The sequence below is a fragment of the Dermochelys coriacea genome, chromosome 25 (assembly GCF_009764565.3).
Source record: "Dermochelys coriacea isolate rDerCor1 chromosome 25, rDerCor1.pri.v4, whole genome shotgun sequence".
In the NCBI taxonomy this organism is placed as follows: Eukaryota; Metazoa; Chordata; order Testudines; family Dermochelyidae; genus Dermochelys; species Dermochelys coriacea.
The window spans coordinates 13,126,977-13,152,418 of NC_050092.1; the positions used below are offsets into that span (position 1 = coordinate 13,126,977).

The 25,442-nt window shown below is 53.6% G+C and overlaps 1 protein-coding gene across 2 annotated transcripts in view; it reads left to right on the forward strand.

Annotated features, from left to right (window-relative positions):
- KCNN1 (potassium calcium-activated channel subfamily N member 1) overlaps positions 1-21,826 on the forward strand; it is a 74,905-nt gene extending 53,079 nt beyond the window's left edge. Inside the window, exons 7-12 of one of the 2 annotated variants that reach the window (XM_038383988.2) lie at positions 11,044-11,185; positions 12,415-12,525; positions 12,817-12,944; positions 17,227-17,235; positions 19,021-19,090; positions 20,406-21,826. In XM_038383988.2, the coding sequence (XP_038239916.1) occupies positions 11,044-11,185; positions 12,415-12,525; positions 12,817-12,944; positions 17,227-17,235; positions 19,021-19,090; positions 20,406-20,693 (748 nt within the window). In that variant the 3' untranslated portion in view covers positions 20,694-21,826. The remainder of the gene's footprint in view (positions 1-11,043; positions 11,186-12,414; positions 12,526-12,816; positions 12,945-17,226; positions 17,236-19,020; positions 19,091-20,405) is intronic. The other variant, XM_038383990.2, reaches the window with a different exon arrangement.
- Positions 21,827-25,442: the final 3,616 nt, after the last annotated feature.

Sequence of the window (25,442 nt, forward strand, 5' to 3'; positions counted from 1 at the left end):
AGGTGGGGGTGGGGATCCAGTTCGTAGCAAAGGGGCCGTGAACCTTGAAAGCAGGCTGGAGCCATTTCACTTGGAACCTCTGCATTTCACTGTGATGGGGGCAGGCACCTCCGACATTCTGCCCTCCCCCCCGTCCATTCCAGGTGTGCCCAGGAATCCAGCGCCACTTCTTCCCTCGACCTCCTCCCTTGGGAAGAGCTTGCCACAGGAGGGTGTTTCCAGGCGTGGGTTCCTCATGGTTTGCAGCAGGCTCCCATCCCACCCCTGCAGACCTCAGGCCAGGAGCTGAGCCGTGAACCCTTTAGTGGCAGGAGGCAGCTTTCCTTGGCATGGCCAGGTGGGAGGAACAGCGGTGCTCTGGAGGAGGAGACCCCCTCCTCTGGGGGTGGTCTCACCTCGGCATTCATTATCGCAAGGCCTCCACCGCCAACAGATTGACCCTTCAGTGCATCAGAGTCCCCGGCCTTGGGGTGGGGGTGGGAGGATGTTTCATTGCGCGCCCAACAGAGCCGTACCCCTAGCCTCAGAACTGCAGCTTCTCCACAGGGACAAGATCTGCCTTCTGGCTCAGATGGAGCCAAACTCCAGGCACCAGGACTCTAAGCGCCGGGTCTGGGCAGCCAGTTCTCATAAGAGCCAGCCACCGGGTAAGCGGACATATTGCCTAGCTCCCCTCCACGGGGCTAGCCCCTCTCTGTGGCCCGATCTACAGTTAAAATGTCGCTCAGGGGTGTGAAAAATGGCATCCCTCTGAGCGCTGGAGCGGTGCTGACCTCGCCCAAGATGTAGGCTCAGTGGCTGGGTCAGTGGACGGATGCTTCTGTTGAATTCACTAGCGCCGCTTGGGGAGATGGAGATCCTGCCACAACGGAAAACCCCTTCTGTCGCTGGAGCGAATGTCTGCACTAGGGGGTAGCCCTGTGTCCAATGGCCCACGCCCCCTTCCGATGCGGGAGTCGCTGCAATATATGCAACAGGACCACAGACTCCTGCACCTTCCACACTCCGGGGACGGGCAGGCACAAACCCAGGGCCTTCTCCAGGGAAGCAAATGCCGTTCAGGACATTCCGAGGCTGGTATTTCCTTAGCTTCTTGGTTGCTGCGTTTGGTTCCAGCCCTGACTGCAAAAATCCAGATGACACCCAGCGTGGAGAATCCACGACTAAACAACAATCCTGTTCCTTTCTCTTGTGCCTTCCACTGGGAGAGTTCAACATGCTTTCCAGACGCTCATGGGTGACTCCTCACAACCCCTCCCTGGGAAACAGGTGGCGCGCATCATCCCCATTGTACAGATGGGGAAACTGAGGCACAGAATGAGGTGGTGACGTGCCTGAGACCACACAGAGAGTCAATGGCAGTGCCAGGAATAGAGCCCAGAAGTTCTGGGTGCCAGTCCGAACCAGTCTCTCTGTTGAGCTGCATTTCACTGCTGTGGCAGGTGTGAAGAGTTGCCAGAGCTCAGCTGCCAGGATGACATTTTTCTCTAAGAAAAGTGAGAGAACCTGGGTCGGCACTGAGGCCAGGGACCACACAACCCACAGGCTGAACTCACTTCTCGCCCCATGGAGGTGAGGCCAATTACCAGCATGGTGCAGCATAGGGGAGACCTGCCCTCCAGTACCCCACACTGTGCCAGCTTGCCGGAGGACCCCGGCCCTGAAGGATGCCAGTCTGACCCCTCTCACCAGCCGTTCAGTTGGATTTAAAATACTTTTTGCAGGATAAAATTAAAAAACAATGAGAGGGCCGGTGCGAGGCATCAGGGAGACAGGGAATTCCCTCCCTCAGCCCTGTCAGCTGCCCACGCAGGGGGGCCAGCACAGAGACCGCAGGGTAGGGTGGGGTCAGCACAGGGCGCAGCCATCAGCTGCTGCAGCTGTGCTCATGGCGGAGACGAAATGGCTATTAGTGTCCGGGTATTAGCCTGGTGTCATTTGTCAGTGAGGAACAGCAGCAGTGGGATGTGAGCACCACTCAGGCCTTAAGCAAGCTCTAGAGAGACTGGAGCTATGTAACTTTTTCCCCTTCGAGCCCCGCTCGGAGGCTGCTCAAGGTCAAGTTTCACCATGTCAGAGCAGTAGTGTCCTGCTCCCCTGCACACCCCCACCCCGGGCCCTGCTTGTCAGCTGCCTCTCTTGTAACATTGTGTAACGTTACCTTGGGCTGCACCAGGGTGCCAAAGGGAAACGTCGCTGCAGCTGAATTTAGTGCATTCAATCTAGGACACAGTCGGATTGTCAGTGAGTAAGCAGGGCAGCAGCACAGCCTAGTAGTTAGAGCGGGGGAATGGGAGCCAGGACTGCTGAATTCTATTTTCAGCTCTGCCCCTGGCCTGCCATGTGACCCTGAGGGCAAATCACTTCCTCTCTCACTCTCTGCCTCAGTTTCTCCAATCTTCCTCCAAAAACAAGGAGGATACAAATATTTACCTCTCCCATGGGAATGTTTTAATATGTGTAAACATGAAAGGTCCTATGGGGAAAAAAAAGACCTATTAGTAGTAGTCGAGCAAGGACACTGTCCCTTTAAGGCTCCATGCACACTTATGGTGCTATGTAAATAGTTAATTACTCCACCACCCCTTGCTTGGTTATTATGCACCAAAATATAATGGAGCATTGATCCTACTGACAGATTCCTAACTTTCCCCTCGCTCACACCAATAGTGATTGAATCTGAAGATCATTAATACCCCCTGCCTAACTCCTTACGTCCAGGCTAGATATTAGGGTGATGGGCTCCAGAGAAATGTCCAGGAATAATTAGAGCTGAGGAAATAGTGAAAAAAAATTCTTACTCAGATTCCAAAGCAAATTTTGAGCTATGCCCTTTTGGTGTTTGCCTTTCACGAAGGTCTGAGCTCTTTGGCTTTACTAGCACGGATCCTCAAGAAAAGGAACATTAGGGTGGAATAGTAGCCAAATGAATTCCTAATGAGGGGCTCAGTCCACCATTAATCTGTCTCTTGTGCAGTCCCTTACCCTAGGGCAGTGGTTTTCAACCTGTGGTCTGTGGACCCCTGGGGGTCTGCAGATTATGTCTAAGCTTTCCAAAAGGGTCTGCTCCTCCATTCGAAATGTTTTAGAGGGTCTGCCGCAAATGAAAGAAGGTGGAAAATTACTGCCCTAGGGCAAAGGAGGGTGTACAAGGCTCCCAATACAAGGTGGTAACATTCTGCACTGGTGCACAATTCATTGAACAATTAGCTGGAGATCTGTCAATGCGGGAAGTGTAGGTCAGTGACACAAGCTGTCCAATCACAGGCCAGAGAAGATACCAGGTGACTCTCTGAAGCATTCTCCCTGATCCACAGATGAAATTTACGAACAATGAACAGGGGTAGGACTCTCACGTTTTCCCATTGAGTCATAAATGGAAGGGAAGCAAAAAAAACAAAAACAAAAAAAGGTAAAATTTCTTGCATAAGTGATGCATTACAAATCATTCACACGGTGCCAATTTATTACATGACGCCCAAGCAATCGTGCTCTGGTTCACAGGCTGCGGCTGTGGTTTCCATACAGCAAAATGAGTCAAGCACAGGTGGTTCCATTTCTTACTATGTGGATGCAGCAATAAAACCTGGAAAAGAATCAAGACAATCACCAGCAGCTGGAAAGGAAGCGCTCGCTCCTCGTTATTTATAGAATGAATGAGGATTTGGCTAAAATGTCTCCAAAGGCCTTTCTCTCTGCTTGGAGTGGTTTTGCTGCCCAGCATTTCTCCATCTTTAGCAGTGCAAGTCAAATGCTCTAAAAGAGTCCCAGGAGCAATTCCTGCAATCAAGAGGGAAATGAGGGCTAGAGAGAAGGCGAAAGGCAGAGATGGAGGAAGACTCTGCATTAGGGCCAGGTTTTCACCTGCTGTGCACAGTGCAGGGGGCCCCTTAGAAACCGACTCAACCACATTCAAACCACATCAGTGAGCTGGCACTTCTGGAATCCTTTGCCCCGCAAGCGTGACCTTTGTCTCCGGGTAGATCTCCGGCCAGCCCTGAATTTTTCCCCAAACGCTGTCATGTAAAGCCCTCTCACAACGGCTGCTTCCTCCTGCAGCAGTCTCTAGCGGGAGTCGGCTCAGGAATTATTCTTTTTAAAGAATGTAAGGTCTTAACTTAGCCCCACTCTACCGTCACCAAGTTAGCCAGCCGGGGGGAGAGGGGATGGGGTGGGGATGGGGGTGAAATTAACAGCTCAGCGCCTTCATTCCAGCTTCTCCTGCATCCGTTCATCGATCCAGGCACCTACAGGAGACCAACCAAGATTTTTTTTACCCATAATGCTTCACCACATCATCTCCTTTCTGCCAATAGATGAGCAGTATTTTCCCCATAGTGCTTCGCTGCTGCAGTTCCCTTCCCCACCGAGGTTCCAAGCCAAACTTTCAAAGGTTCACTTGACCCTTTCTGCAAAACTCCTTTTTGAGTGCAGATGCATGAGTCTGGGGGGCAGGGGCTGGGAAGGCCGGGGCATGTCTGACTGTAGGGATCTGAATGGGGCAGGGGGGTCTGTCTGAGGAACGCAGCAATCCTAAATTCCAAGTCTCCTATTGCTTGAATCTGATTTCTGACTGGTCTGGGGCTCTCTCTTTCTCAATCTTTTTCCTTTATTTTTGTTTTGAGTTTTACATTCTCTTCTCTTCTCTTCTCTTCTCTTCTCTTCTCTTCTCTCCTTTTTCCCTCCCCTGCATGCCTCTGGAGCCCTGCTGCTTTGACAAGTCTGGCAAGATCTGCAACACTGCTCAGCGCCGGTTATTTTGGATTAGGTTTTTACTACCCCTAAGCAGCCTCTTTTTCCCTTGGGATCCCTGTTTTGTTTTGTTTTTCATTTTCTGGGTTCACTTTTTTTCCCCAGTAAAATTTTGCACTCAGAGTTTCAAGGCCGGGCAGACATCTCAAACAGAAGCATTTGGTGTTAACTCATTAGATGCAGGTTTCAGAAGAACACAGCTCCTGGAATTGTGTCTCAGTGCTGAGATACAGTTGGGCGGGAGTGAGGCGGGTCAAGATGGGCAGGAGAGAGCCTTCAGAGCCCTGCTGAGGTGGAGAAAGCCACCCTGGCAGTCCCCTGTGCTATTCCTGGTCACTGGCTCCTCTGCACAAGGCTCAAGTAGCCAAAGACAGGAAGACATTCATTTCACTAAGGCTGAAATTCAGCCTGGTGCAGAAGCCTGTGTGAGTCCCACAAACCACTTACGTCCCACTTATGCCTTTAAAAACAGGGCTTAAGTCATGTCTAAGTCTTAGTGCTGGTTCTCTGCACAGGAGCAAATTTCACCCCACTGTCCATTCCCACCCCCACAGCCTCCCACTCCAATCCCAGCTTTGACCAAGATGATTGTGACCCAAAGACATCAGCCCCAGCAAAAGTGACTCATGGAAGTCAGTTGAGGACTAGTGGGCCAAGGGCAACAGAAATCAGTGGGGGGGGGAGGTTCTTGCACCTTCACTGTGGAGCTTTGACCTAGTGGCTCACAAAATGCTTTGTATCTAGGTTGTTAGTTCGAACCCAAGCAAATCAGCCGTGGCTTGAAAGTAGCTATCCTCTCAGGGCTGGCTTGGTAGTCTTCGGAAACCGAGTGGGTGTCTCTTAGATGCTGAAGTGAGAAGCCAAAGTTCAGAATCTTTGTCCAAACTTGAACGTGGTTTCTGTTTTCTCTGCGTGGCTCTGAAATGTTTGGATTTGTGCTGCCTTTATGCTTCCTGTTGGGACGCAAAGAGCGCAAATCCCGCCAGGAATGGCCACTTCTGGTGACGTTTCCCTCCAGAAGCAAGAATCTCAGGAAATTATGTACAAGAGCGTGTTCTCCTGAGATCTCAGATACTTAGATACCACGGTGACGGGCATCCTGATTACAAACTTAGCTAGGTAGATCTACCCAATTCTGTAGCTTCAACTGGTTTGTGCGGATTGGCTGACTCAGTATCTGACCCTTTTGATTGGCTAGAGTTTGAGGACTCCTGCGTTCTATTCCCAGTTTTGCCATCAACTCACTCTTTGATTCAGGCTTCCCCATCTGTGTGCCTCAGTTTCCCCACCTGTAAAACAGGGGATGTTGCACCTGCTGTTGTGAGGTGAAATTAATTTCATGTGCTTTGAGATCCTTGGAGAAAAGATACTGAAAGGCAGAATTATTATTAATTGATCCCTCAAGGTCCTTGGGAGACTTAATTCTCACTGAACTTCATAGAGGGCACAGGTAATATGTGAAGCACTTTCCTTCACCTTCATACCACCTTTCAGATGTTTCGCTCTCCCCCCTCTGCAGATTTCTGTTGTCCCCGGTTCAGACCCATCCGCAAAATGTCATGGCTAAACCACTAAGAGGTTGTATCAGGTGCGAGTTTCTCCCCCTCTGCGAATGCTGGAATAGAATGTCCCCTATGACAGAGGCATGTGGTTGGCCAGCTGTGTCATACATGTGCTTGGCATCTCACTTACATGCCACATCTGTGTTCTGCACACGTGTCAGGTTGATTTCTAACACACCCGGCTTCCCCCTCCCGCCCTCACACCTCGATGGATTGTCCCACTGTGCAATTGCTGTGTAGATCTCCTGTTCCCAACATGATCCCCAACATGGTCATGAAAGCGGGGCGGGGGGGTCTGTAAACCGATGCTCTAAGTTGCCATTTATCTTCATCCAACGAGTCAGCCACACCCGGGTGCTGCAGTGTGGGCTGGCCAAGCGAACACAGCTGGTCACTCTCTTTGCATCAATGTTTGAGCTATAGCCTCTGTCAAACTCACCTGCAAGGTAAAAGGGCAGGTTCCAGGAGCGGTTTTGGCCTAGCGGTGTTAAATTGCAGAGAGACTGTTACCCTACAAACTAAGAGGGGAAAGAGGCTCTTCCCCATCTGCTGTGCTTATGGGGAAAATTCACCCCTATACACAAGGCTAAGGCCTTGATCTTAGCTGAGCAATTCGGAGATTGAGACGAAGGCCCCTTTATACCCATCTGGGGGTCTAAAGGGGCCTTACAGTGGACATAAATGTAGTTTAATTTACCACATAGTGTCAGGAAGCATAGAATAGAAAACGACTGGATACAGTAATACTAGAAAGTACAGCGTGTTGTCAGAGAGCTGTGCCTAATTAGAGACTCAGAGATGCTAAGGTCAGAAGAGACCATTGTGATCATCTAGTCTGACCTCCTGCACGTTGCAGGCCACAGAATCTCACCCACCCACTGCTGTAATAACCCCTGACCTCTGGCTGAGTCACCGACGTCCTCAAATCATGATTTAAAGACTTCAAGTTACGGAGAATCCACCAGTAACACAGGTTAAACCTGCAGGTGACCCGTGTCCCATGCTGGAGAGGAAGGAGAAAAACCTCGAGGGTCTCTGCCAATCTGACCCGGGGGGGGGGATTCCTTCCCAACCCCACATGTGGCAGTCAGTTAGACCCTGAGCATGTGGGCAAGACCCGCCAGCCAGACACCTGGGAGAGAATTCTCTGTCGTAACTCAGAGCCCTAGTGTCCCATCACTGGCTCTTGGAGATATTTGCTGCTAGCAGTCGCTGATCGGCTACATGTCATTGTAGGCTGTCCCATCATCCCATCCCCTCCATAAACTTATCAAGCTCAGTCTTGTGGCCAGTTACGTTATTTGCCCCCGCTGCTCCAGAACTTCACTCTTCCGATGGTTAGAAATCTTCATCTAATTTCAAGCCTAAACTTGTTGATGGCCAGTTTACCTCCATTTGTTCGTGTGTCCACATTGTTGTTTAACTTAAATAACTCCCCTCCCTCCCTGGTATTTATTCCTCGGATGTATTCATTGGTTTGAGTTTTCAAGGGTTTGAAACTGGTTTCAAACTGAGTTTCTGTTTCAAAGTTCTACCCACGCGGCTTTTGAAAGGCTTAATTCTGCCCCAACTTTCCCCCAACCCAGGTTGTGTTGAGTCATGTTTCAGGTTTCCCAGGGAGGGTTTTGCTCTGCTCACACTGGCTGCTCATTGCCATGGAGCTGTCCTTTGGAATTGCCTGACTTTTTACGTACCTGACAACTGTCGAGTTGCATTTTGGGGGGCTTTTGTTTCCTTATAATGTCGCTGGGCCAAATACTGATCTCAGTTACATGGGTGTCAGTGCAGCGCACCCCCAGCTGACATTAGAGAAATTACTCCACCTGAACCCCACAAGCAAATCTTACAAGGAAGCGGTGCTGGGCAGCCAGCTATTAATGCAAAACCGCAATTCCAGTGACCTCCAAAGAGATGCTCAAGGCAGCAGAAGACCTTAGCTGTCACCTCTTTGTCTTACATGAGTGCCGATTGTCATGTTTTAAAACTCGAACCCTTGGATGGTTCTGTTTGAAGCTTTGTTTGCATTTCCCATTCCCCTAAAGTCTCGTCAGTAGCCAGAGTGTGTCACATTGACACCAAATGGCTCTTTCGTGCCATTTAAAGTTTGCAGGGAGATTTTCAGAAAGCATCCATCTTTAAAACAGATCCGATCCCTAGAGTTTAAGGCCAGGTGAAACCATTGTGATCATGTGACCTCATGTCTAACACAGGCCACGGGTGGCGAGTGCATGTGAATGAACATGTCCATGTGCGTATGCATGCACACTCCCCCTGTCTCTCTGTCACACACACACTGAAGCACACAACCGTGCAAGCCTTGAGCAATCAGAGCTTCTAATAACTTGAGTGGGAATTCTGGCTGAGCCAGGACCAGGGAATGGACCCGTGTGTGTGAGTGACAGAGAAAGAGAGAGCCCCTGGAAAGGAGTCTTGTGCAGCTGTTTAGTGCAGTAAATGTGGTTGCAATGGAGAAGCAGGCCTCTGGGTGGGTGGCTGGGCGTGCAAACGGGTGCGAGTGCGGTTGTGTGTCACACTCACACCGTGACATCAAGAGAGAATGCACATTCACAGATATAATTTCTCCACACTATCCTGACCAGTACTGTATTCTAGCAGGCAACACAGAGCTGCTCTGTCTGTGCTCGCTGGGCTCTCTGGGGTCAATCTCTGCTCAGTTAAGGGGGGCGATACCTCAGGGAGATGATTACAGCTCTCTGACGCTGAGCCACTTGGCCCCAGAACAAGCTGGAGCACTGTAGGGGAGCAGCTCTAAACTGACTCCTGTGGAGGATCAGATCAGTTCTTCCATCCCCTCATCCCTTCTCCCTGTATCCCCCTGTGCCAGGGGTTGGGGCATCACTTTCCCCGGCTGATCATTCCCCTGCACAGGAGCATCCTCCACTGCCCTTTGGCAGCCGTTTTCATCCCACTGTGTACTGCTGACATAGCCACTGGGGAGTCCAGCCCCTGGGATCGTCACCCTTCACAGGCATGCGATTCTCTTGCCCCTCCACAGGAGCAGGGAAAAGTCCGTAGGTCAACCTAGTCCTTCGATCCGTCCAGCCCCAAAGCCAATGGCAGGCTAGACAACAGCAGGCTGCTGTTGGAGAAGCTCTTGGCTTTTCTCTGGGCAGGAGCAGGACACATGCCGAGAGAAGCAGGCAGTGGAGAGAGGCGATGCCGTGTGGTCTCCTTTGCAGAGCTAAGTAGGATGCAGCGTCAGTGTCGTGTGACGACTCTCTGGGCGCCTGTGTCAGCTGCCCACACCACTGGCTGCTATTTCACACCCTGATCCCATGCAGGTGCCAAGGCCAGGCAGAAAAGCCCTGTATAGCTCCAGGCAACGTCCCCGGCTTGCCTTTCCCATCCCAAGGGGAGGCTTTTTGGCAAAACACCTCCATCGCGCTGAAAACCCTTCACCCCCCCCACCCCCACCCCCACCCCCTGACGTGATGTGATGGCTGGAGAGGGTTCTCTTTTCAAAGAGGCTCCGGGTTTTTAAAGAGATTCCATCTCCCCTCGGCTGAGACCGCTGAAATCTGACAGCGCGCGCGGCTCTGAGGCCACAGCAGGGGTGGAACTTGGAACCTCATTCACAGCTTTGAAGCTGGCCGTGCAGGGGCTTCCGATGCAAAGCCCTGATTCACTAGTGCTGCGATGTCCAGCAGCCACCATGTAACTGCGTGGAAAGAGAGGCAAGGCCCAGTGGCCAAGGCACTGGGCTGGGAGCCAGGAGGCCGGTGTTCTGTCGCCAGTTTCATCTGGACAAGTCAATGAGGGTGAAATTAACCTCTGGGCAGAGGGGCCAACACAGAAGGAATCACCACTAGAAGAGTCCCTGTGCTGACTGTCTGCCTGGGGGTAAATTAAGACTCCCACCCACTCTGTGCCTCAGTTTCCTTGTCCAACATGGAGCTCGTGACATACCCCTGTCCCACAGGGTTGGGGAGGACGGATTCATTTGTGTTTGTGAAACACTTTGGCAGAGGCTGTAGGCTGGGCTATGTAAAGGCATCAAGTGCCTGTAGCTCATGGCCTGCCCGTGGGATCAGAGCCCTTGCTCCGTTGGCTCCCTGGACAATCGCAGCGAGAAGAGCAGAGTGTTCTCATCCCATTGCCTGCAGAGACAGTAGAGGGACCCAGACAATGGCGAAGCAGCCCTGCCCAGATCCCAGCAGGTGTGAGCCAGGCAGGAACGTGCACAGTGAGGGAGTGCCAGGGGGTCCCTAGTTCAGATCACAGCTTTACCGCTTACCTGTTTTGAAACATTGATGGACGCACCCCTCCTCAGCTCCACGGAGAAACATCAGGCAGCCTGGAGTCTGGGGGGCTAGGAGCCAGCCCTCTGTGCAGAGCCTAGGCAGTGCAATAGTCATAAGTCTCTTATTCTTATAAACTGTGTTTGTTACAGTCATGCCCAAGGACCAGCCAGGAGGAGGAGCCCCGTTGCGCTAGGCGCTGCACTGACCCAAAGCCCCTGCCCGGAGGGAGCTGCCAGTTCAAATAAGGAGTTGCACTGTTGTCACGGAGCAGAGGTTCTGGACTGGTATTTTGCAATCAGCCCTTGGCCTGATGCAGAGACCTATGACAGCCCCAAGCTGTGGCCCGTGTTGGATGAAGATCTGATGAGTGACTCTGAAATGCTCGTGTCGAGGCGTGCCGTGGTGCTGGTGCTGGGGGAGGGAGGGACCGGATAACCCTTGAACTGTGTTTTATTGCCCTTCGGCAGGTACCACGACAAACAGGAAGTGACCAGCAATTTCCTGGGAGCGATGTGGTTAATTTCAATCACGTTTCTCTCCATTGGTTACGGCGACATGGTGCCACACACCTATTGCGGGAAGGGGGTGTGCCTGCTCACTGGAATCATGGTAAGCCCGAGGGGGCCTGGGGAAGGCTGTTGGCCAGGGGTATCCCAGCTGCAAAGAGAGAGCTGAGTCGAAAACCAGCTCTGCAGACATAGGGGCCTGGGACAAAGTTCCTCCTCTACCTTGGTGGGTCTTGCACTTATTGGCGGATTTGCTCGCCTTGGAGCTTCACAGCAGCCCTCAGTTTGGCCATTTTCATGAACCCACAGTCCAGGTCAACTCCTCCTGTGTCTGACCAGGAATTGGGAGGATTTGGGGGGAACCCGGGCCCGCCATCTACTCCGGGTTCCAGCCCAGGGCCCTGTGGGATGCAGCTGTCTAGAGAGTCTCCTGGAACAGCTGTACAACAGCTACAACTCCCTGGGCTACTTCCCCATGGCCTCCTCCCACCCCCTTCTTTATCCTCACCACAGGACCTTCCTCCTGGTGTCTGATAATGCTTGTACCCCTCAGTCCTCCAACAGTCGGCGTTCTCACTCTCAGCTCCTAGCGCCTCTTGCTCCCAGCTCCTTACACACACACCACAAACTGAAGTTAGCTCCTTTTTAAACCCAGCTGCCCTGATTAGCCTGCCTTAATTAATTCTAGCGGCTTCTTGATTGGCTGCAGGTATTCTAATCAGCCTGTCTGTCTTAATTGTCTCCAGAAGGTTCCTGATTGTTCTGGAACCTTCCCTGTTACCTTACCCAGGGAAAGGGGACCTACTTAGCCTGGGGCTAATATATCTGCCTTCTATTACTCTCCTATAGCCATCTGGCCCGACCCTGTCACAGGCCACATTTCTGCTTTTCTAACCACCCCTGCTTGGAGTTTGAACCTGCAACCTACAGCACGAAAAAGCATATACCTTTATGGCTTGAGCTAAACAAGTGACTCCCTTAGCTGGCAGCTGTAGTAAGCTCTTATCCTCTTAGAAACACCAGCCACTAGAAAGAGACCAAGGGACATGTTCTCCTAGTGAGGGTGAAATACTCTATTTCTTACTCCCCGCTGCCATGAACAGTGCAGGCTCCCATGGCATGTTCCCAGAGTTCCTGCAAACTTTTTCGGTTTCAGTGTGACTACAACCCCACGCCCCTATGAAAAATCTAGCTGGGTGCTGGCACCTCTTCTCCTCAGCTCTAGTTCCCTTGCAGGCACACATCTGACCTCCCACTGATCCTAGCAGCTTCTCTCCTGTTAGCCCGAGTTCAGCTTTCCCTTACCTGCACCCCTTCTTATTTCGGTCCCAGGGCGCTGGGTGTACGGCCCTGGTTGTTGCTGTGGTGGCCCGGAAGCTGGAACTCACGAAAGCTGAAAAACACGTGCACAATTTTATGATGGACACACAGTTAACGAAGCGGGTAAGAAATCTCTCCCATTCCCCACGCCTTTTCCTTCCCCCACTGCCCCGATCTCTGCAAACCCCAGCCATCGCGTTCTGGGAGGGGGTGGGGGGGGGTGAAATTCAGCCCTGAGAAACACAGGATTCTGGGATTCCCAGGGGTGAGGCTGAAGGGGTCTTATGTGGCAGCTAGGCTTTGTGTTAGCCTTCCTACCCTAGGTGAATTTCCCCCTGCAAGTTGGCTCAAAACATGATCAATGCCCAATCTACTCAACCCGTTGACTACCTTATTTATTCCTGTTTCCCCCAGGTGAAAAATGCTGCTGCCAACGTACTCAGGGAAACATGGCTCATCTACAAACACACCAAGCTGGTGAAGAAGATTGACCATGCCAAAGTTCGGAAACACCAGCGTAAGTTCCTCCAAGCCATCCATCAGTAAGTCCAACACCTTTACCTGCTTCATATTTGGTACCCTCCAGAGTTTCTAGGCCGTGAGGTTGGGGGAGTGAAGAGGATGGGAGGACATGGACTGGGGCAGGAGTGAAAATGAGCCGATTGACATTCTTAACATTCCAAAATTTGGATGAAATAGGTTGAAATTTTGAGGGTTTTCTTTTAATTGTGTTGAGAAAATGAGAGAAAATTTTCTTGCGGTGTCAAATTTTAACATCAAATTTTGTCAAAATTTCAAACTTTGCCCAGAAAAATTATGTCAAAATTCCAAATTTTCCCATGAAATTTGGTCAAAGTTTTTGACCCAAAAGAAAACACAATACAATGGTTTCGAATTACTTTATTTCCATTTTTCAACCAACTTTGCAGGAAGTTGAAATGTTCAGATTTCAGCAAAAAAGTCGTGTCCAGCTTTTGAATTTTGATGGGAAATTTCATCTCAATTTTGAGGAAAAATGGGGACAAATATGGTTGAAATTTCAAATTTGTCAAATTTTCAGCAATTGAGATTTCTACAAATTGCCTTTTTCCCCTTCTCTTTTTCCAACCGACTGGCTGAAACTTTTCAAATTTTGAGATTTTTGACCAAAAAAAGGAGAAAAAAATTTCTAAACATTGTCCACCAATTCTTTTTCTTGGTTTTCCGTCAGCTCCATTTAAAATGACTCCAGTCGCCAAACTTAGGATCTCAGTTTTTCACCATAAAAATCTCTCGCTCCCTCCTGACTCAAGGGGAATTCAGCTTAGAATATTTCCCCAAGGACTCATTTGCAAGCCTTTGGGTCCTCTAGAAATCCCACAGATGAGTCCAGATTGCCCTTCATGCTGCGGAGCACTAAAGCACTTCAGAGTCCAATTACAACCAAGATGACGCTTTGCAAACTACCCCACAGGGTACCAGATTTATCCTCTCTGGGCCTGTGGACTCCCAACCAGTGCATTGAATCAAGCTGTCAGCGGTACCCACATCCAGACCCCTATTCATCAAGTCACTGCAGCAGGTGTTTATATGCTTTGCTGTCTCGGCGCCCCGACACGCTCGGGTTCTTGCATGTTAAGAGGAGCCATCTGTGCTCTCCCTGCCACGATTTGCTTTCCCGTGGCTGGAGGGGCTCCCTGGGCTGACAGCAGCACAGACACTGGCATGGCTGGCAAGAGGGTCCCTCTTTGCCTTGTCTTGCTATTGCAGGCCCAAACTGCCAGCAGCTTCTCAGCGCCCACCAGCTTCCATCCTCCCGGGCAGGGCTATGCCCTGGTGTTGCCAGGGGCTCTGTGTTGTCATTGGCTAGCGCTGCTTGTCCCCCTGCAGTTGGGTGCAAAGTTCCCCTCCAGTGGGCTCCCAGTGGTCCCGGGCAGCCTTTAGCGCCTGGAAAGTCTGGGTGCCAGTCCCAGTGCTCCAGGGGAACATGCCCTGCCTATTGAATCAGGCATGCAGGCTGCAAGGCCTTTAATAACTAGCCCCAGCCCCAGCGTGGCCTTACAAAAAGACATAGGAGTGCAATGCCACGGCCAGCGCGGTGCAGCCAGGGAGTGGGGAGGTGTCATCCCTGGCACTACGGTCTCCATCGGGGCCGAGAGAAGTGAGCAGTGTTAAGACAGAAGCAGCGCGCCTGTGGCTGCCCGTGGCATCTCTGCTGTATGGATAGAGGGTGCCATCTCCCAGGGCACCACGTGCCCACGCTCAGTTCTCACCCATCTGAGCATGGGGAGCAAACAGTGCATTCGAAGGGCTCAGTAGGTGGAAATCCAGCCTGTGGGAACCCAGAGCGGGTCCCGTGAGCCCCACGTGAGAGGGTCCCCATGGGCCTGGGTGCCCATGGGCTGGGCACTCGCTTGCAGGGGATTTGCCCCCCGCCCCCGCGCTTTGGTGGCCATTTTTGATACTCTGGCTCTGAAAAACAAACCCCCTGCCCCCGTGCTCAGGGTCAGTCAGTTGGTCTGTCTGTTCTCTTTGGCAGGGGTGAGGGGGAATGAAACCCTGATGTCGGGCACTTCGCTGTGTCTGCAGGACTGGCTTGACTTTTTTTCACTGTTTCCACATCATGGCCCACCTCGCGTGTCCCCCTCCCCCGCACACATCCACAAAGGCCCCCCGCGCTGCACAGAGATGGGGGAGGGGGAGAAGATGCCACCCACTTACTCTGGGTGTACCTGGAACACGAACTGAACGAAAGGGAAACCATTGGGAAGGGCTGGGTGGGTGGACGGACGGACGGACAGATGGATGGATGGGTGTGTGTAGGGATGGATGGGTGTATGTGTGGAGGGAGGGAGGGAGGGAAGGATGTGTACGGGGATGCATGGATGGACCAAAGGCCAGGTAGCAAGAGGGAGCTATCTCAGGAAAGAGGGGCCTGGGGTTTTACCCACCCCACATGGACTGTTAACCAGCACACGAAGGGGAACCTGGTGTGCGTGTGTGTGTGTGTGTGTGTGAGCGAGAGAGATTGGCAGACTCTTGGGCACTTCACAGCCACTCTGCACTTGGGTGGATGAAGCAAAAAACTTCCCTGCCCCTTCACCTGAGGCGCGACCCCAGGGCTGGAGCATCAGCTGGTATAAATCTACTGCAGCCAGCAGTCCCCAGTGGCTGCGGATCTGGCCCCGCAGTCTTTGCCCTAGGAAGTTTCCCCCTCCCCACCCATCGCTGGTGTCTGCACTGCCACCCCACCAGCCCAGCTGGGCTCATGGTGTCTCTGGCCAAGCCAGGCATTTAGGCTGCAGTGCCCGGTGCATTCCCGTGGCACGGGGCGGAGCAGGAGCACTGACAGCCATGCTGCCCACTTAGGTTTGGGGCCCTGCCAGCCCTCTGTCGTGGGGCAGTGGGGCCAAAACCGAGTGAGTGGGCTGGAAACCCGGTGACCAGGGGTCACAGCACCAGACTCGAGCCAAGCTGCAGCTCCCACGCACTAAGTCGCAAGGCCCCCCTCATTGTGACAGGGCCAGCGGGGTCAAACCGAGTGGGCAGGGTGGCACCCACCACTGCTGTTCCTCGCTGCTGCCATGCTGCTGGCTCCCCGCTGGGGGCCTGCCTGGGCCACCCTGCTCCCAGCAGCCTGTCCCCCTTCTCAGGGATTGGGAGTGACACTGCCCACGGCAGGTGGGGGCTGAGCCTGGCCCAGGCGAGGCACAGGGGCCTGCCCCAGGGAGGGAGCCCCAGGGACTGATGGTGCGTACCACTTCAAACATTGCCGGGGGCACCCCCCCATGGCAGGACTCCTGGGTTCTATTCCCAGCTCTGCCAAAGATTCTCTGGGCATGTCTCTTCCCTCTTTGTGCTTCTGTTTCCCCAGCTGTACACTGAGCGTGAGCCTTGACTAAGCCTCATGTTTAAGCAATTACTGTGGATAGAGCACCTATAGAGCCCTTTATAATAACTGAGAGACAGCAGTGGTGGGGGCCCTGCCATCTTATAAAGCTGGATACTGGCACAGATGTCCCAGGAGAAAGGCAGCCGGCAGATGGTCTTTCCCACAGGTAGCCATGGCAGGCGGGCAGGGTTGAGCTCTGAGCACTCCCCATCCAGTGCCAGTGACCCACCCTTGGCATCAGAAATCCATAGACCAATGGCCTGGTGAATTGTTCCCACAAGGCCCCAGAGCACTAGAAAGTGGGGGTGACCTGATTGCCTTTCCATAGGGTAACCCCAAAGCAACCCTGGCGGGACAAACTCCAGGAGGCCTGGAGTCACCTGTCCCCCAGCTAAGCCTCTTCGGCTTGGAAATAGCGAAGCTGGAGATTTTGTGAGGGTTGCAGCATTTCCACTCCCCTCCCTCCTGGTGCCTGGGTCCTTCATCTCCAGTCCCCCGGGTCTGTTCTTTTCCTGAGTTCCCTTCCCTGCCCCCTGGGTTCATTTCGCCAGCACTTTCTGGTTTTCACTCTTCACCCGCACCCCAGAAGTACAGCTCTGCCCTTTCGAAATCTCTGTCACCAGGAGCTCAGCAGTGGAGCCCTGACCTCAGCCCATAGTACAGGAGGAGTTTTAAAGGGCCGTCTCCACAGTCCAGGATTGAAGCCCTGGGGAAATGGGCAGAGGGACCCCAGGAGACTTTTTCCCCCCGTGGGACAAGGTGCTAAATGCAATTGGCTTTGTCAGTTTCCAGATCTGTGCAAGCGGACTAGGCCTTTGTGTGTGGAGGGGTGCGGGGATATGGCGGGAGCAGGGCGGGGCAGGGGAGGGCACCGGCTGGCGTGACAGAGCCTGTTGTCTGTCGTGTTATTAAAATGTGCTGTGTTTTGTCTTTGTTTTGCCTGATCCCTCCAGAGCTCAGAAGTAAGTCGCCTCCGTGGAGCTGCCAGGCTCTCGAATGTGGCCTTGTGTTTTGCATGGTTTTGCTGAAAAGGAACATTTTGGCCATTCAGACCCCCCCAAATCTACCCTGTGAATCCATGTTCCGTCCATTGCCCGGGGGTGGGGGGCATCTGCCGAACTGACTCCCCCTCATTGATCCATTCAGCAGCCTGAACACCATGGCTAGCAGCCATGTAGCAGCTTACCAGGGCTTCTCTCCCTGCCGGGGGCTTGAGTCACCTGGTGCGTCTCCGCTGCAATCCGCGGGTGACCGCAGCTCAGGTAGGGATACCTGCACTCATGTCAATCCATGCATGGCGAAAAATAGCAGTGAAGCCATAGCAGCATGTGCCAGGCAGCCTGCCTGGGACCCCGGATCTGTACTCAGAGCCAGCCCGTGACAGGGGCCGTGTTGCCTCAGCTTCACAGCTATTTTTAGCCACATTAAAACTAGCACAGGGCTGCTCAGCCGAGCTGCAATCACCCCTCTGAGCACAGCGGAGATGTCCGCAGAGCGAGCGCGGGCCAGGGCCTGCTTTCGGGCTAGCTGGCAGGGGAGTTACAGCACCGTTAGCCTCCGCATCCCAGCAAGGGGCTAGTTGTAAACGGAGCTCCTTTGAGCAAGGCCTGGAAATGTGTCCCCGTTGCTCTTTGCCACCCTGACGCTAGAAAAGACAGGGCTGGGGCCTATAGCCCAGGGGCAGTGCTGTCTTGGAACACGTGATCTAGAACCTCTCAGAACTCCCAGGGCTCCCCAAATTCCACCCGCGTGGCCTTGAATGGAGTTTCAGGGCACGGCAGAGGAAGGATTGGGGCAGTGAGATGGGAACTGCCCAGGGCGGCTGAGCGAAGGCCACTTTAGGGCACAGGGAGGGAGCTGCCCATGGGGGCTGCAGAGAGAGGGGGGCAGAGATGCCTCCATCCTTTTGCTTTTGCTTCTGTGCCTTCCCAAGGGGCTGAATGCAAGGCATCCCAGCCCAGGAACAGAGGAGGGAGGGCTGCCATGGGAGTTAATTGCAGAACGGGGTTGGGGGGGGTCTGGGCAGCAGCCAGGCCAGGGTGATTGCAGTGGGGTGGGGGGCGGGGAGGAGACAATGCCTGTAGAGAAAGCCCTTCTAAGCTGTGACATCTCCAATGACTCTCATTCATTCGAAGGCTTCCTCAGTCCGCATCAGCCCAGTGCCACCCCGAGGTCCCTTGTTAACCGCCCAGCCCAGCCCCTGCCCCTGCCCCTGCCCCGAAGGGTCATTTGTTGCATCCCCCGGGCGGCCTCATCTCCTCTGCATCCAGATTCATCGCAGGGCATCTCAGTCGCATTTCCAGGCCTGTCTGCATGGTAGTGGTTCTCTATAGCACCACCATCTGGCTGTTGTGTGGGTGCTCTCCAGTGAGGCCAGAGCCCCATTTACTCACACGAGCCCCACGGGGCCTCAGACACCAAGGTTCCTCCTTGCTCCCAAGTGCCCACGAAGGTGGATTGCCAACCTGGCACCTGCGCCTGGAGGGAGCTGGGGCAAGATTTGTTCTCCGGCAGGGCATGGCAGCACAGGGCTTGAAAAGCTCGCCAGGAGCATGGGGATCGGCCCCCTCTCCCCCGCCTTGAGATTCCACAGGGGCCGCCTCATTCGACAGCTGCATGTCTGTGCATTGGAGCCAGCCAGCCCGGCTGTGGAACGCGGTGCATGTCCTCGGGAAGGGCCGCCCCAGGCCCCGTTCTCCGGCTGCCGGACAGGGGCCACTCACCCAGGGTCACTTCTTTCACTCTAGATTGAGGAGTGTGAAAATGGAGCAACGGAAACTGAATGACCAGGCCAACACCCTGGTGGATTTGGCAAAGGTGAGCTACCGGGAGACGTCCGGCCTCAGCAGTGTGCTGCACCAGGGCTGGGCTCTAGTGCAAGGGTGGGCAAACTTTTTGGCCCGAGGGCCACATCTGGGTATGGAAATTGTATGGTGGGCCATGAATGCTCAGGAAATTGAGGGTTGGGGGCAGGGGGCAAGGGCTCTGGCTTGGGGTGTGGGCTCTGAGGTGGGGCTGGGGATGAGGGGTTGGAGGTGCAGGAGGATGCTCCAGGCTGGGACCAAGGGGTTTGGAGGGCAGGAGGGGGATCAGGTCTGGGGAAGGGCGTTGGGGCATGGAAGGGGGTCGGGGTGCAGGCTCCGGGCAGTGCTTACCTCAAGGAGCTCCCAGAAGCAGCAGCATGTCCCCGTCTCCAGCTCCTACGCGGGGGTGCAGCCAGGCGGCTCTGCACCCTGCCCTGTCCGCAGGCACTGCCCCTGCAGCTCCTGTTGGCTGTGGTTCCTGGCCGATAGGAGCTGCGGGGGTGGCGCTTGGGGCGGGGTAGCGTGTCCCTTGGCTGACCCTGCGCATAGGAAACAGAGTGCGGACATGCCGCTGCTTCAGGCAGCCACACAGAGCCATGGCACGTGCGGAGCAGGGCAAGCCACCAACCCTGTTCCCCAGCAGGAGCTCAAGGGCTGGATTAAAATGTATGAAGGGCCGGATGCGGCCCCTGGGCCATAGTTTGCACACCCCTGTGCTAGTGGTTAGAGCAGGGGGCTGGGAACCAGGATTCTTGGGTTCTGTTCCTGGCTCTGGGAGGGGAGCAGGAGCTAGTGGTTCAAGCCAGGGACTGGGAGCCAGGAATCCTGGGTTCTGTTCCCAGCTCCGGGAATGGAGTGAGGTCTGGGTTCTACCATGGGCTATGGGAGGGGGAAAGGGTCTAGTGGTTAGAGCAGGGGACTGGGAATCAGGATTGCTGAGTTCTATCCCGGCTATGGGAGGGAAGTGGCGCTGGTGTATTAGAGCAGATGGGGGTGGGCTGGGAGTCAGGACTTCTGGGTTCTATCTCTGGCTATGGGAGGGAAGTGGAGTCTAGTGGTTAGAGCGAGGAACTGGGTGCCAGAACTCCTGGGTTCTATTCCCAGGTCTCCACTGGCTCTCGCTGTGTAGCCTTGGCAGAATAATCACTTTGGTACGTCACTGCCCCCTGGGTCTGAGCCCTAACCCCTGGAGATGGGTATCAGGAGCCCTCAATGGCTACAAGCGCCTTGGGAGATTTGAGGCCAGGAGCCCTGGGGCTGCCTGCTGAGATGGTGTCAGGTCTGAACACCTTTGCTCAGCACCTGGCCTCGCCCCGTCTCTCCGGCAGACCCAGAACGTCATGTACGACATGATATCCGAGCTCCAAGAGCGCAACGAGGACCTGGAGAAACGCATCAACACCCTGGAGAGCAAGATCGACTCACTGGGCCTCAGCCTGCAGGCCCTGCCAGGACTCATCAGCCAAGCCATAAGCCAGCAGCAGCGAGAGCTGGCCAAGCGCTGCGCCCCCAGGTTCTGCCCCATCTCCAACAGCTCCGAGAGGTCCTCGTGGACGCCGACGCGCCAGCGGACGTCTCCTTCCACCGCTCCCCACACCTCGTCGGACAGCGGGTGACACCAGGGGGCGGGCCCGGCACTCGGGCCCGTTTATGTCTGGCCATTGTGTGGCTGATCCTGTTTGCTTTGTTCTGTAAAGCCCTGTACAGTTAAACTCCTGGAGTTCATCGTGCTGGAGTGAAGCTAGAGCTGCCGTATAGGCCTAGACTGGAGTTAGGGCTGCCTTTATCTTGGGGAGGAGGGGGCAGGGAATGCACAACGGTACCCGGTGCCCCAGTGCTCATGGCAAGGGGACTCGGCCACACGCGGAACTGGCACAGGTTGGGTGGAGGCAGGGCACTGCTCTAGGTCATCATGGCAATGAGCTGTACAGAAGCAGCGTGGTTTAGTGGTTAGGGCACAGGGCTGGGAGGCCGGACTCCTGGGTTCTTTAGGAGGCTTTGGAAAGTGAGAAAGGGTTTGAGTGGTGGCAAGAAGGGGATCTGGGAATCAGAACACCTGGGTTCTGTTGGGAGCCAGGAATACTAGCATCTAGTTCTGGCTCTGGGAAAGGAGTGGAGTTCTAATGATTAAAGCTGGAGGGGCAGGGAGACGGGACTCCCAGCTTCTCTCCCCGGGTCTAGGAAGGGTGGTGCTGTCTCACGGTTAGAGCAGGGCAGGGACTAGGAATCAGGACTTTGGGGTTCTATGCCTGGCTCTCCCACTAGGTGACCTCAGCTTAGTCACTTCACCGCTCTGTGCCTCAGTTTCCCCATCTGTAAAATGGGGGATAACAATACTGACTATTGTAAAGCGCTGTGAGATTCCTGGCTGCAATATTAAGCCAATACAGACTGTGAACAGGGCAGGCGCAGCTGATCCCACTCAGCCCGAAGAGCTTCTGCTGACAATGGCTCCTGACCACAGCGCCACACAGCAGCCGGGACCTGGGATGGATCTGAATCCGGCTGCGGATTGCAGAAGGAACTCTGTGTCGTGAACGCTGGGTGGCAGGTGGGGGCAGAGCAATGCCACGCATTCCAGGGAGGGGGGGGAGTGAGCAGAGTGGGGATTTAACTCAGAGCTACCTGCCCCATGAGCCTACCCTTAGAGCGCTGCCCTGGGGAGGGATGGCTGGGCACAGGGAGCTGGTCCCCCCACTTGAATGATGTTAAAAGCTAAACATTATATGAACTACACCCCTGGCATCAATCTTCTGGTTGAGCCACTGAGGTTTTCTATCATCACAAATGGCAAGGGAGTGGCTGCCAGGTGATGGGGAATTGGGGGGAGGGGAGGTGGGTGCTGGACAATGGGAAATGAGAGATGGGTTGCAACTTGGGACCAGACACTGGGAAATGGGAGGGAAGGTGGGTGCCAGGTGACAGGGAAGGGGAGGGGAGGTGGGTGCTGGGCGACAGGGAAGGGGGATGGAGGTGGGTTCCAGGCGATGGGGAAGGGGACCGGAGGTGGGTGCTGGAAGGGGAGGTATCTGTGAAACATCCCAGGGCTTGTCAAAGCCCGGGCTGGGATGATTTAGTTGGGGTTGGTCCTGCTTTGAGCAGGGGGCTGGACTAGGTGACCTCCTGAGGTTTCTTCCAACCCTAATTTTCTATGATCCTAGGATCCCCCTGTGGAACTGTGGTCCCCACCATGAAATGTCGGAGGTCCCTGCCCTCAGGGGAAAGGCTGACGGTTGCTGGTTAATGCCTGTGTTTCAAGCGTACTCAGTGCTATCCACAAAGCCCAGGGAGGCTGGGGCCCAGGAGGGACTGGACCAGGGGCATTCTCGGTGCTGTGCAATGAGGCTCCCAGCTGTGCAGCTGTCCTGGTCCCCTAGGGGAGACATGTCTGGGGACACGAAGCCATCACGGGGCTCAAAGCCCAGGTGGAGGAACCCGCCTGGGAGCCCAAGCCATAACCCAGGGGTGGGGTTGAGATCCAGGGTTCTGGTTCTGTTCCAGTGGACAGTTTACCCTCTATGCCAAACTTCCCAGAGATCAGATGCACTGTGTGGGGTTTGTAATCCGAATCCTAGTGTAGGAAGGGTCATTAACACAAGGTAATGTCACGGGGTGACCCCGACAGCCCCGTTCTCCCCATCCTGCTGCTCACCCCCCTCCCCGGGTTTTGTGAACCCAGTGCTGACGGAACACCCTAAGACACGCAGGGGATGCTCAGCCAATCAAAGGCCTCCTGTGTTTGAGGCGGGTGCCTGGCGCAACAAACCGTTCCATTGTGATTTACCAAGGGAGGGGCAGGGCTGGTCCCCATTGTAAATGGAATTTTAAATGTTTTGCAAGAAGCGATTTCTGCACCTTGCACCCTCATTTACACCAGTGCAAAGTCAAATGCTATCGAGTCAGAGTAGCAGCATTTCACACCCACTTTGCACTGGTGCAAATGGCGGGCGCAGCAGTACAGGGCCTCGGTCCCTTGGCCTCCAGCTTCACTCCAGTATGTGGGTTCTGATGGCAGAATCCAGGGAACTTTCAAATAAACCCTTTTCCTTTGAAGCCAAACTTCAGATCCTGGCAGGAGCGGTGGTGGAAGGGGGGCGGGGGAGAATGAGGGAGGTGCGAGGGGTCTGGTCCTTTATGACTTTTCCTTCGGAATACCGAATTTTTTTTTAAAGGGAAAAATAAATAAAGAGACCAGGGTATGGCCAGTGTTTTCTATGCACTGCCGCAGGATGCGGCATGGCGAGATCTGTAATATTTACTGGATGAACGGTTTACTTATTTCTCCTCCTGCTATGTCAGTTTGGCCTGAGATACTCGTGTTATCTCTTGGAGAAGCCTTGATTCAGGGATCCTGGATTAAAAGAAAACCCCTTGCTACTGACATCTGCAAAGGGAGCCAGCTACAGAGCTGAAGGAAAGCCAAAGGTTGGCTATTGTGTAACTCACCAGTGAGTGTGTATAGCAGGGAGACCTGGGGAAATAACGGATTTTTCGGTTCACTGTCAATTTGGGGGTGGGGGGGAATTGTTCCAGGTCGAACCGAAAACAAATGTTGTTGAAATGTGGGTAAAATCAAAGTTGGGGGAAAAATTGTTTCAGGTCAAAGGAAACGCTTTGTTCAGCCCAAAATGTTAACCGGTTCATTTCTGGTTTGAGCGTTTCTGAACAGTTGGTCATTTTTTTGAAAACACAGTGAGCTAAAAAATCGAAACTGTCCAACAAAATGTTTTGATTTGTTTTTTGTCAAGGGTTTTTTCCGACTGAGCCAGTTTGGCGAAAGCCATACAAATTCACAGGCGATTTTGGTGTTGCCAAACCTGCATTTTTGGCTACAAAAAGTTTTGGTGGAACAATGTCACCCAGCTGTAGTTCTGGACACCCCTCTGGGCCTGAGCTACAGCAATGAGTCTGGGGCACCTTGGCTCTTGGTGAACTGCCTTGTGCTTTGAACCCATGTTTAAGAAGGATGAATTCAAACTTGAACAGGTACAGAGAAGGGCTACTAGGATGAGCCGAGAAATGGAAAACCTGTCTTATGAAAGGAGACTCAAGGAGCTTGGCTTGTTTAGCCTAACCAAAAGAAGGTTGAGGGGAGATATAATTGCTCTCTATAAATATATCAGAGGGATAAATACCAGAGAGGGAGAGGAATTATTTAAGCTCAGTACCAATGTGGACACAAGAACAAATGGATATAAACTGGCCATCAGGAAGTTTAGACTTGAAATTAGACGAAGGTTTCTAACCATCAGAGGAGTGAAGTTGTGGAATAGCCTTCCAAGGGAAGCAGTGGGGGCAAAAGTCCAATCTGGCTTCAAGATTAAACTCGATAAGTTTATGGAGGAGATTGTATGCTAGGATAACATGATTTTGGCAATTAATTGATCTTTATCTATTCATGGAAAATAGGCCCAATGGCCTGTGATGGGATGTTAGATGGGGTGGGATCTGAGTTACTACAGAGAATTCTTTCCTGGGTATCTGGCTGGTGAATCTTGTCCACATGCTCAGGATTCAGCTGATCCCCATATTTGGGGTCGGGAAGGATTTTTCCTCCAGGGCAGATTGGAAGAGGCCCAAGGGGTTTTTCGCCTTCCTCTGTAACATGGGACACGGGTCACTTGCTGGAGGATTCTCTGCACCTTGAAGTCTTTAAACCATGATTTGAGGACTTCAATAGCTCAGACATAGGTGAGAGGTTTATTGCAGGAGTGGGTGGGTGAGATTCTGTGGCCTGGATTGTGCAGGAGGTCAGACTAGATGATCATAATGGTCCCTTCTGACCTAAATATCTATGAGTCCATGAATCTATGAGTTCAATCCCCTGGGATGGCAGCTGTCATGGTCCTACAGTTCACTCTGATATCAGTGGCTGGGCCAGATCACGCATCCTGTGGAAGCCAAAAGGAGCTTTACCGTTGATTTTGGTAGGAGCAGGATTTAGACCTGTGGGCCCAATGGGGTGCAGGTGAGGCTCTGCCTCAGCACAGGGCATCTGCCCACATGAGTCCTTGCCTCGGTTTGGAAACTGATCGTCCCGTGACCTGGAGGGACGGGGCACAGGAAGGCCTCAGGGCTGGATTGTGGCCTGGTGCAAATTGCTTTAGCTGCAGACATTTCTGGGGACTGACTGCAGCAGGGTTGGAGTTGACCCAAGAGCCCAGTGTTAGACCTGGGTCACGGAGGAGTCAAACAGCCTTGAGGGCATTCGCAGCATCCCTGGGCTGGTTCCATGTCCAGTGCCTGCTGCTCTGTGGAGCACAGGAGCTGCTGAGGTCCCATGGGGGTGACTTGCTGCCTGCCGCTCTCCTTTAGTGTGCTGAGTGGCCGGCCACTGCGGTCAGCAGAGACCACCTGGCACTTTA